Source organism: Hyaena hyaena, unplaced genomic scaffold (genome assembly GCF_003009895.1).
Source record: "Hyaena hyaena isolate Hyena2069 unplaced genomic scaffold, ASM300989v1 scaffold_216, whole genome shotgun sequence".
Lineage (NCBI taxonomy): Eukaryota > Metazoa > Chordata > Mammalia > Carnivora > Hyaenidae > Hyaena > Hyaena hyaena.
In genome coordinates, this window is record NW_024080848.1 from 1,917,984 (window position 1) to 1,930,708 (window position 12,725).

At 34.7% G+C, this 12,725-nt stretch overlaps 1 protein-coding gene across 3 annotated transcripts in view; it reads left to right on the top strand.

Annotated features, from left to right (window-relative positions):
• Positions 1 to 9,692, top strand: part of SLC4A7 (solute carrier family 4 member 7) — a 105,205-nt gene extending 95,513 nt beyond the window's left edge. The window contains exons 23-26 of one of the 3 annotated variants that reach the window (XM_039242714.1): positions 1,832 to 1,963; positions 4,049 to 4,146; positions 6,607 to 6,714; positions 8,573 to 9,692. In XM_039242714.1, the coding sequence (XP_039098645.1) occupies positions 1,832 to 1,963; positions 4,049 to 4,146; positions 6,607 to 6,714; positions 8,573 to 8,654 (420 nt within the window). In that variant the 3' untranslated portion in view covers positions 8,655 to 9,692. The remainder of the gene's footprint in view (positions 1 to 1,831; positions 1,964 to 4,048; positions 4,147 to 6,606; positions 6,715 to 8,572) is intronic. The other 2 variants (XM_039242712.1, XM_039242713.1) reach the window with 2 other exon arrangements.
• The last annotated feature ends 3,033 nt before the right edge of the window (positions 9,693 to 12,725 follow it).

Below are 12,725 nucleotides of genomic sequence, written 5' to 3' on the forward strand. Positions count from 1 at the left end.
GCCGTGTAAGGCAATCCTTTTTTGCCTCTTCCTAGCTTATGGCAGTTTGCCAAAAATCTTTGGTTTTCTTTGTGTTGCTACTACCTTCGTCGTCCTGTGTTCTGTGTATCACTGTGTCTTTATATGACCGTTTATGAGGATACTGGACATGCAGTATTAGGAGCACATCACCCCCCCACCCCCGCGCCATATGACCTCTTAATTATATCTGCAACAGCCCTATTTCCAAATAAAGTCATGTTCTGAGGTACAGAGGGTTACGATTTCAATACATCTTTCATGGGGAACACAATTCAATCCATAAAATGTGGAAGTACATAAAATTAAGACCTGAACAAATAGGAAGATATCCCATGTTCTTTATTTTGCATATGTAGTATTGTAAAGATGTCATTTCAGATATGACTTTTATGAGTTTATTTGCGTGTGTTTGTGTGTACGTGTGGAGGTTGTTGTTAGTGTGAACCTGATGATTTTAAAACTTAAAGAGAAAAATGAATACCAGAGTCACAGATAACAACATGGATGGTAGAAATGTCCTGTATCTTTGGGTGTGGGTTCCACAAATGTGTACATTTGTCAGAAGCATCAAACTGTACATATGATGCTTTTCTATTTTACCATATGTAAATTGTATATTAATAAAAAAATAAAGTTGTAATAAATACCAGAGGAATAACAAAGATAATTAAGAATTCCTGGCTGGGTCTGGGGTAAGGGACTTGACTGTTCCTCTGCTGCTACCACACTGTTGTGACAACTAAATATTTAAAGTTTGCTGTCCAGTGAGTGCAGCTAACATAGTGTGGAATTGACATGGGAATAGACATAAATCAGAAAAATAGAATTTATCAGAATATATGTGAGAATTTACCACTTGAGTGCCATAAGCGAGTCATTTCATTAAAGATGATAACTCATCTCTGTAGGAAGATTTATATAATCTTTGGTGATTTGACTGTGTATGGGGAGCTAAGGTTGCTTCCTTACCCAATACCTTACTCAGAAAGAAACCATCAATGAATTCAAGATTTTAGTAGTAGAAGATTTTAAAGAATGTTGTATAGTTCAGTGATTGAGAATCACTTCTCAAAGAAGATAGGGAAATCCAACTGTAAAAGATAGATAGATATATTTAACCACGTAATTAATTGTTTTCTGCAACTGTAGTAAATCATATTCTTAACTGGGAGAACATATTTGCAACATATAAGGTGTATAAAATGCTTCTACCTAAACTACACAGAGGTCTTATGAATTTGTGAATAAAAGTCATAAAAAGCAATTGAAAAACAGGGAAAAGAAAGTAATAGCAAAAACGGTACGAAGAAAGAAATCCAAAGGGTCAGTGAACATTTGCAAACGTCTTCAACCTTAGTAGCAGTTAAAGGAAAGCACATTAAAGTGATGGTTTATCTTTTGCAGTTATATAATGGGAAAGTTTGAACCTAATATTGGGAAATGGATTCTCGAATGGAATGATTAGGAGATTTTTAAAAATTGTATCTATATAATGTATATAATTTAAAGTCATAAAAATTAATAGTTTTACTGTGAAGTTACTATGCTTAATCTGCTTTCTAATGTTATGCAAATACAAGGTATTTATATAGGAAAATATTAAAAATGGCATTTTTTATGTCTTTTCTTTGAGCAGGAAGTTTGAAACATAAATAGGTAATTCACTTCCTTTGAAATAAGATGGTATATGAAATAGATTTTAAATAAAATATATGAATCACTTTTGTTATTTATCATTTGATACTTTTTAAATGATATAATTTATGTATATTTAGATGTTATTTAATATTCTCTTCTCCACTTCTTTAAGGTCCTTGCATTAGTTTTTGTACGCAAGCTCATGGATCTGTGCTTCACAAAGAGAGAACTTAGTTGGCTTGATGATCTCATGCCAGAAAGTAAGAAAAAGAAAGAAGATGACAAAAAGAAAAAAGAGAAAGAGGTAAAAAGACTAGAAGTTTAAATGTACCCTACTCATTGTTTAATATTTCATACCAAGTAGCGGGCACTTTTACGTTCACTTTACAGGAATCGATTCCTTTAATCCTCCTAAGAACCTTATCATTGTGAAGTGTAGGCACTTCTGTCATTCCCAAATTACAAATAAGGAAATTGAGGCAGAGGAAGGTTAGTGGATAACTCGTCCCAAACATAAGCTCTTACCCATTTTACCAACTTGCCCCCTCGAAGCCCCGACCCCAAAACCACCTTTTAAAAATTACATATCCCATGTGTACTTAATTAACAGTGACAGACTTTAGCAGTGTTAAACATAGGTAGTGGAAACCTTAAATTCATAAGCACATTTTAGCCTACATTTAAATTTTAACAGCATTTTAATAATCTGACATCTATATAATGACAAAAAGGATTTTAAATATCATTTTACAAAAAGTACCATTAAACTCAATATTACATTTTCCCCCTAATTTTTGAGAGAAAGCAACATAATATATACCTTATTTATATTGCATAGTATTTATGAAAATGCATTTATTAAATTTCATGGACAAATGTGTTTAGCGATTGTTGGTATTTTTTTCATAGTTTGGATTACTGATTATGCAGTGCTGAGTTATGGCAGAATTGCTGGCTTTATGTTTACTGTCTAACAAAAATCATGACTCTTTGTTTAGGATACTCATTGGAATACTGCTTTGAATTGAGCCTCCAAAATTTTTAAAAGATTTTTGTTTCCTTGAAAACTGTATTTTATATGTACATGTGTATGAGCTTTCGGTGAATTTTCAAGTAGGATAGAATTTATTTATAAAATACTTAGGTTAAAATTACCTGCTTATTATTTTCTGCATGAAGTCAGAACGAGGGTCAGTGTGTACAGCAGGAAACAAAAGTACAGGGGCCATAAGCGCAAGCGCTCCTGGTCTCCGGCGGAAGAAGGCTTGAGAAGGGGGAGCGAGCCGGTGTGTCGGCCGCACAGTGTTGTCGCAGTGTTGTCACAGTGTTGTTAGGCGCTCCTGTCCTGCGCTCTGCCGTCCTCGGCACAGTCTCTCAGAACGCCCTGCTAGGGCCACGTGGATGTTGAGTTGAGGATGCTGAGTTGACGGCAGGAAGGAGGGCGGGGGTAGGGTGAGGAGGCGAAACCTGCTCTCCCCGTAGTCTCCTGTTGTAAGGAGTCTCTCCAGAGTCTCTCCAGAACCGTCAGCCAGTAAGTTACGTGTATACCTCGTGGCCCCATGCAGTTGCAAGGGATGCTGGGAAATTTAGCCTTTTTTTTTAATGATGACTTTATTTATTTTTTAACTGTTTATTTTTGAGAGAGAGAGAGAGACAGTGTGCAAGCAGGGGATGGGCAGTCACCCAGGTGCCCCCAAATGCCGACTTTTTAAAAGCTGGTGGCATATTGCCACCTTCAAATAGTGGGATTTCTGTTGCCAAGAAGGAAGAGTGGGAATGCCCCCCGGTCCACCCTGCCCTGTCCCCAGTGACTGTGATGTCATGACTTGGGGCCATGTCTCCAATAGCAGTTGTTCTCTGTCTGCGGTGACATAGGGGTCATAGTGCAGTGTTTGAGAAAGTTGTCGTTGTCAGAACTGGCGGGGCATCCAGTGAGTGGAGGCCGAGGATGCTCCTCAACACCCTGCATACACAGGACCGCCGCGTCCGGCAGGTGACTGTTGGCCCTGCCCGGCCGTGTGGCCCAGGCCGAGGAGCCCCGCCTTTACAAAGGAGGTTTTGCTTAAACTGTATTGTAGTGAAAGCCGAGAGAGTTCACAGAATTTTATCTCTTACTCTGTACTAATAATCGATAACAACAATTTATGTAGCTAAATCGATTTTAAAATAGTGTGAAGGGTTAAACTTAAGTGAAAGTTATAAGCATTTAAAATTTAGTCTGTAGCCACACGTGTTATGTTTCTAATAGTAAAAGGACAGTCATGACGGATATGTTATATTTAAATAATATTGTCAGTTTGGGTTTCGAATTCTTGGAGATGTTCCATATTAATTGGTCCTCCTGGACATGTTCTGGGAAGAGTAATGTTTTCATGTATGTGCCCCGAAGGAAGCAGAGCGGATGCTTCAGGCTGGTGACGACACTGTGCACCTTCCATTTGAAGGGGGAAGTCTCCTACAGATTCCGGTTAAGGCCCTAAAATACAGGTGAGATAAAACTTCATCTTGTAAAATGTATTTTCTACCCACATCAAGTCCACGAGTAAGCCATGTAATGCTTTGTTACAGTAGTGAGCTTTATTTTTAAAAAGATGACACACCTGGCTTCTGGCATATCAACTAACGCAGGGCTTCGTGAATTCAAAAGGAAGTCTCCAGGCCCTTCCCTTTGCAGGTGACAGGCAGGAGTGAAGAAGCAGCCGGGCTTAGACCAGAGCCTTAATTAACCCAGCTTTCCTGCCGCACAGACGAGAGCTACTTGTCTTCCATCGCTCCTTCTGTTTTAATGAAGTTTAAAATCAGTACATGAGTCTCAGAATATTTCCATTCTCTTGGTATTATAGCTTTCTCCTTTCTGCCCTTTACTGGCGCTACGTCAGTGTTTGCTGGAAGATAAACCTTGGTAATCTGTTTTCTTATAACCTTCTAAATTTTGACTATTCATAGAGGCCCTGGAACTCTCCTACTTTGCAAAGGTGTGACTTGACTATTGTCAGGGCTTATATGCTGGACAAGTTGAGTTTCATACACAGTTTATAGTTTATGACTTTGTTGATCTCTATGTAAATTTAAGAACCAAATTTAGTGGTAAATTCTGTCTTTAAATTCCGTACATTTTTGTAGTTTTAAAAGATGAAAAAACCTATATTACTTATGCACATACCTGATTCCTAGTTCCACGTTTATTCTATTTCTGTTTAGCTCTTGATAGTAGTAAAGTCAGGTTTAGAATGGTTATAGGTTCCACTTAATGGAAAAAGTTTGTTGGTATTTATTAACTTCAATTTTTTCCTCATTTTTAATTAATCTTTATAGTTCTTATAGATGGCATATATAGACTAGTTTTATTAGTATCTCGTTTTATTTTGGGGAAAAACAAAACACGTACCGTCTTCAGAAAAGTCTTAATTTTTGGTAACGAGAAAGGTCTTAGAGGAGGACATTTTGCAGCTAGAAAGTGCTTCAGGAATGTGTCTCTTTCTCTCCAGTTATTTGAACTTGGGAACACACCAAAGAAATGTTTGCTCACAGTAGGTAGTTTCAAGTTGGTTAGTAGGTAGTTTCAAGTTGGTTAGTAGGTAGTTTCAAATTCACCATTGTGAATTTGGGCATTCAAATGTTGTTCACCTTAAAAAAATTGACTTGGTAAAGCACCTTTTCCTAGAGATTGTTTAAGGACCATGTCACACTTCTCTGCAATCTTAGATTTTATTTATTTATTTATTTATTTATTTATTTATTTATTTTAATGTTTTTTTATTTTAATGTTTATTTGAGAGAGACACACACACACACACACACACACACACACACACACACACAGTGTGAGTGGGGAGAAGGGCAGGGGGAAAGAGAATCCCAAGCAGCCTCCACGCTCAGCTTGGAGCCTGACACAGGGCTTGATCTCATGACCTGACCTGAAATCAAGAGTTGGACCCCTAACCGACTCAGCCACCCAGGTGCCCCTGCAGTCTTATTATTTTAAACAACATTGGATTTAAAGTGTGAACACAGCTAGCACTTTCTAAGGATTGCTGTTTAGTCATTTGTCACATAGCCGCCATCACATTGTGAATTTAAGGTATGATTTGACATTTGTATTTGTCACTTATATGCATGAAATGTTGTTTGGTGAAGAAAAAGGACTTGTAAATATATTTCTATTAACTTCATAGCACTTTCCTATTACTTGTGACTGATAACCTCAAGCCCCAGATTATTTATGGATATGATCATTATTGGATTTGTTTCAAAAGAATTTTGTAGTATTTTATAAAGACTTGGAATGGTTACGTTTTTCTCTTACAATGAAAGGACAGTATTTTGTTCTTTGGATTTTGATAAATTTGATAGAATAATACTTTGACACTAAAAATGTGAATGTCTGCTAAAAGTGGTATTTATAAACCCATTTTTGTGTTATCTGTTCAAGTATTTTCAGAGTTCTGTTTTTAAAGTGTTGCCTTTTCCATCATTCTTTTTGAAGATTTTTGAAAAGCTATTCTAAACTAGCTTTAAAAAAAAATTATAATCTTAATTTTTTTTTATGTAACTGGGGCTATTTATTTAATGAGATTGAAATTTGTGCCAGTTATAAAAGTTCCCTAATTGCCTTGAGGCTGTATTTTTTATATTTACAAGCACATTAATGTATTCTTTTATGCTATTTCAATAATATGTTTATAACCAAGATGATCGTCTTTGGGCATAATTGCCAATTTATAGTCTTACTCCTAGCTGTGATTCTACAGAAGGTTGTAATTCTTCATGAGATCTTTATGGCAGAACTCCATAGTTCTGATATTTTGCTAGACCTTGGTTTAAGTGCAAGACAAAGAGCTTTCTCAATTTTAAGTTGGTGAAGACAAATATTATATAGTTAAGAGTGACAGTATTAATGCTTTTGCAAGTACTGAATACTAACCAAAAAGTGTATTTGTTCTTTAGTGTTGATCCCTCAGTTGTTAACATATCAGATGAAATGGCCAAAACTGCACAGTGGAAGGCACTTTCCATGAATACTGAGAATGCCAAAGTAACCAGATCTAACACGAGGTAGCTGTAACTATTTACGCATTTTCTAACTGTAGCCAATTTTCAGTTGACTTATGGATAGATAGCTATTTAATAAAACCATTACCTTTAGCTGAATTTGCATAAGTTTTATTCTCTTAACAAAACCAGCCTCCTTCTCTTCTTTTCTTCTTTCCTTTCATCTGTCTATCCATCATTTTACTGAATACTGGAAATCAGATATTAGTGCCAAATAAGTTATTTTTTAAATCCGTAGTTGCCTATTTCCAAACAGAATTTGAGCCATTTTAGAATAAAAATGAATATCACATATGGTAATATGGAATAAGTGTATAAAAAACCAGAAACCATATACAGAAAGGTAATTATCAGGGGTGACATAAATACTATAATTGGACACTACCTCAATCACGCTTTCTGATGGTCAAAGCTAAAAGACAAACATGATTGTTTTCCTTGTTTGGTTTTGTCTTGTTTTGTTTTGCTTGAGCCTACCATTTCTTCAGGTGAGGTAAATGTCCTAGAAGATAGTTGAAAAAAATTTAATCCATGGATACGAGGCCATTCAGTTTTATAGTGGACCACGGACTACATAACTATTTCATACCTCCTTCCTTAGATTTCTTGTTAGGTACCCAAGAGTACTTGAATCCCTTGGGTCTGGAGAAATGAGGTATTACCCTGTAGCATACTCAGTCACTCATGCTCAACAACTACTCTGTGCCACTTTGTGCCAGACATTGTTTTGTGTCAGTATTATCTGCTTGGAGATCCAATCAAAACTTTTCCAGGCAATGGTCACAGTCACTAGGTGTTTCTCATTAGCTGTTATCTTTCTGGCCACTGTTTTTTTTGATAATAAAAAACAGTGGTTAGGTTTTGTTCATTCTTTCCTTAGCTCTTCTTAGAGTTCTACTCCTACTTAATCTCCTGCCTGCCTTCCTGCCTTCCTTCCAGTTCTGATTCTCTAAGCTGCACTATTTCCTTCTGTCTTTGATCTTAACACTTTGTAAGTTTAACTCTTTGTCATTTTGTTTCTTCCATGCAGCTAGAATTTAGCTTGGTATTCTTTTTACTCTTAATAATTTTTCATACCTTGTCAGCACTCATGGCCCAGGTTATTTTGATAAATGTAAAGACCTTACCATAATAGCATTGTATCTTTTATACTTCTGCCTTTCTTTCAGGTTGCCCCTCAATTCAAAATCAAAGGGAAAAAAAGACCGTGTTTGGGTCATGTCATTTAACAGAATTTGGGGGTCCTTCTTTCAGTCTTATCTGGAGAAGGCAGCAAATCACAGTGTGATTTTGTACTTTTGAAAAGTTTTTCAAACACAGATATCCATATGTTAAATGCAATAGCCAATTAAATCTATATACGTGGAATCATTGTATTTGATATTGAAAATATAAAATAGGTGTGTTTGTATTTGTGAACCAGATTTGGGGAGAGAAAGTTTGTAAATCTGTTTCATTTTGCAGGAAGTTATTTTATGCTTACCTATATTAGCAAAGATTACTTTTCTTTAATGGATATGTCAGTGAAATGTCACATGCTACAACTGTTTATTTATAAAGTAAAACTAATGAGCTTAGTCATATAATGACTAATTTTAAGAAACTCCTCTTTAGTCGAAAAACATGAATTTCAGTGGCAAGCATATCCATTAAAAAAATCTAAGAAGTTTTAATATTTGTTTTTCCAATCAAATTTACTGATAGGAAAAGAAAGCAGTATAATAACAACTAGGAAGTCATATGTTTATAGTATTTATAGTCCTCTCAAAAGGCTAATTATGGATACTCAGTGTTGGCCATGTTCAGAATGTAATATTTGTCCTTTTCAAAATCATTTATTCTCATTCTTTGTTTTAAATAGCCCTGAAAAACCTGTCAGTGTGAAAATAAATTTTGAAGATGAACCAACAAAGAAATACATGGATGCTGAAACTTCGTTATAGAATTGAACCAAGAGGAATTATATATATAGCTATCCAGATATATATATACATATATATATAATGTGTGTATTTCATGTCACTATATATAACAATATTGTATGTCATGCTATTTATGCATGACTATTGAGTTTTTGAAGTAGTGTCTGAAGTTTGTTAGGAACACCATGGAGACTGTGTGTATAATGAAATAGTCTCTTAGAAATGAGGTACCTGGTTCTTACTCTTCAAATATTTATTTTGTTGGAAAAAAAATGTTCTGTTCTGCAGTAAAAACATGTGGGGAAATGCATTCATTCTGCTTTCCTTTAAATCCATTCATCAGTGGCCATTCATACCAATCTTAAATGACATACTTTGTCCATATATTTATAATTTTTACTTGAGTTACTAAAAGTCTGTGCTTATTATTTCGCTTCTGTTAGTTCTTTATGGGAAGAACAGGGAGTCTTTATGCTAGTGTTGTGGGACAAATGTAACATGTTATGGCTTCTCTGCACGTGTGTTTCATTTATGCACATATCTGTATGTTTTACAAGCAGTGGAGATTTCTTGGTTATAAAGGTAGAACAATAGAAATTTTCCAGCTAAGAACTATAGTTTTGACATTTATGTTATTAAAACTTATTTTAAATCTTAAACCTCCACATCCTAGGTTTCTATTCCGATACACAAGTAAAATTGTAGGTGATTTTATCATTTAACCCTGTACCGGTCATAACTTTATGGATTTTAGAAGCTATGAAATGCACATTTATAGTAGTTAAATTTTGTTGTCTTTGTAGAAATATTTTCTGAATCCTAATGCTTTATCAGAGCCCAGAGTGCCCACTCTGTTCTCTGCCTTTGCTGTTTTTTACTTAAAATGTGGTTTAGTTTGTATCAGGTTCAAGTCCTTGATTATTTTTCTATTACAAGTAATATGATTAAATAATCAGGAGTCAGAATTCTCTTACTGGGTTTGTGATCAGTATTACTTTATTCTAAAGAATTACCTTTCACTTTCTTGTTTACGTTGTTACTCTTTCTGTTGTATAGATAATATTTAATAGATTGTTATGTGATTTCATTTTAAAATATTTTATTTATTTTAATTGATATGATACTTAAATATTATATAAACATTTGAAAAGATAACAAATACAGAGTAATTTAAATTGTTAATGTGAATAGTTGGTGCTCACTTGCATTTATGGTTTATTATCTGAAAGCAGTTGACAGATTTTACATCTTTGATATAAAGCACTGCCATATTTGTATTTTAAAAGGAATTTAGACATTTTATGTATAGCTCAGATTGATGGCATTCTCTCTAGTTTGTGTTAGTATTGTTAATTTTGCTCTTCTGAGCTGCCTTTTTAACTTCTAGCACATCTTTTTAGTCATCTTTTGTATACCCTTAGCTCTACATGAAAAAAATAAATGTTGTTCTTGTTAAGCCTGTAGGACTGGATGAATGGGGTTTTGAAACTGATTTGGCAAGAAGACAATTTACAAAAACCAAATGAGTATTGAGAAGCCACAGAAAGCAGTCACAAACTTGTGACATGAATATTCACATGAGAATTTTAATGAAATTCCAGTGCTCCCTTTAGTCATTTGTAATTAAAGTACAAGAGTATGAAGAGTTGATCTTATAGAGGATCATGAGGAATGCCAAAAGCTGATATTTTAGCAATTCTGAAGTGTTTTGAATCCATTCTAAACGACTTAAGAACTCAGACGTAGTCTCCCCATCTGAGGCCATATCGTCAGATTCTAATGAAAATAAGGGATTTGACTTCTGCGCCAAATGGGAATTTGGAGATGTAGCTACTTTCCTTTAGAAAATCTAGCTGGCATCATTTGGTACTGCCTGCGGGAGACTTTTAGACCCCTGTTGGCACTTGATAACCGAGTATTACCCTTGGTTGGTGCTTGTTACTCTCTATGAGCTTCCATTGAAATGATTCCTATTTATCCATAGTGGCATAATCATTTCCAAAGACCCCGGTGTTTGCTGGTGTATTTTGTAAACTTCCCTGATGTACCCGAACAGGGGGAATTTCCCCCCATCCTTTCTTTGTGTCTGGACACCAGAGGGTTTACAAATGTGCTTGCTTCACAGGAAGGGATTTTAAATTTGAAACTGAAAACTACCTGGGATCATAGTGCTTCTGTAATTTTATTAAATTATGTGTGGTGACTGTTCAGTGCTGGACAAACCATGACTTGTGAAATGCATTGCACTCCAACAGTTTTTTGCCATGTTTCTAATTGTCAGTGGTTTCTGCTTTCTTTCAACTACTTGACTTTACAAACCGGTCTGACATGACTACTCCATTGAAGAGCAAAGGTAACTCATGTTTCTTAAGTAATTAACTGCTTGTTTTACGTGGTCATGATCTTTTTCCACTATTTTTGAAAAATACCAATCATGGATAGTGTTCATTGCAAGACAAGTGAAAAATGTAATTTACTGCATATATTGATTTTTCAGCGTTGCCTTAAATAGGTGTAAATGAGCAGTGGTAATTGCAATGTACTGATTTACCTCAAGGTGCAAAATAATTAAACCTGTACATATTCCATTTACAAAATAAATTAATATAAACAGCCCTGCACTTTCTTTGATGCCTCGGTTTCCAGGATGGAGCTTAGTGCTACTGAATACCCTGGCTACAGAGCCACCTCAGGATTTCCTTCTCTCCACCCTATTTTATTTATTTATAGATGTCTGTTTACAGAGACTATAATAAATCCTGATGTTGACCATCTGAAATTTACTTTCTTTTGAATACTATTTCACTCTAAAATAGCAGCTTTTGAGGAAATAGTGAACTTCCTTATGATAAAAAGATGATTCTATATATTCTCTAATAATATTAGGTGTGCTGAAGTGAAGCATACAAACCTTCTAATGGGTGTGTGTGTGTGTTTGTGTGTGCGTGTGTGCACGTGTGCGTGCACACGCGTGAAAATGATGTTAAAAATCTTAAATCTCTTCAGTTGAAAAAAGCTGTGGCGTATCAATGTTCATATTTGCCAAGTCTTTGTAAAACGTGTAGGACAAAATTTATGTGCTAATGCATGTGTTTATAAAGCAGATTTCTTTACCATTGAGAACTTTTAACTTTTGTTCCCTCCATCCAAAAAGCATTTGTTTCGTCCTTGTACTTAAAGTTTATGTATGTATATAAAAGCTTTCTAAGTGTTTCCTTTCACAAAAACAGGTTCACAATTCCTGTAAAACATAAAATGGTATCTAAAACTGAGGTATTACACCAGAGCTTGCTGTTTTTCGAGGATCATATCGTCCATCAGTTCTGTAAATGTGCTCAGTGGTCATGACATGTGAATCCTGTTTTAAAGTGCTCAGAGTTTGGATGTGTAAGCCATTGATAGAACATTGGGAATCAAACATGTTTAAATTAAATAACTTAATGTCCTAAATTTATTTATGCAGAGTACATCGTTATCACATACAGTACAAATATGTGAAGTGTCTTTTGGTCTAGTCCAAGGATTATTTATGTTTTAGAAAGTAAGCTTAAAGATTGTAAGGACATTGGAAATTTAAAATAGTGTTCAAAATTCAAAATTTGGCAATTTTTATGTAAAGTTGTTTTCTATCGTATCACAAAGTAATACAAGTATCAATAATAGGAAAACATATAGTTGAAAATGGAATCATCTACAGATCATTTTTAAACTTTAATTTAATTAGCACATACTGACTGACTTCTACAGTTGACTTATAGCAATTGTTAAACCCCAGTGGTTTTTTAAATCAGATTTTTGTGCATTGATTGATTGTGTTGTGGCTTTTCTTTTGTTGCTGTAATATTAGAAGTTTGGGGTGTTTTTGTTTGTTTTGTAGGGGAGTTACCTTCTAATGTTTACTATGTTTAAATAAATAGAAATTGAATTTTATTGTTCATTTATATAATATTTGATAGCTTGGTATAATTTCACAGTACAGTTCTAATTTTTATGACTTTTATAATTACAATGATAATATTTTCTTTTGTAATAAAATCCAAGGTAAATTAAACATTTAAAATGTAGAACTGGTATTTTTCATTTGTATGAAGT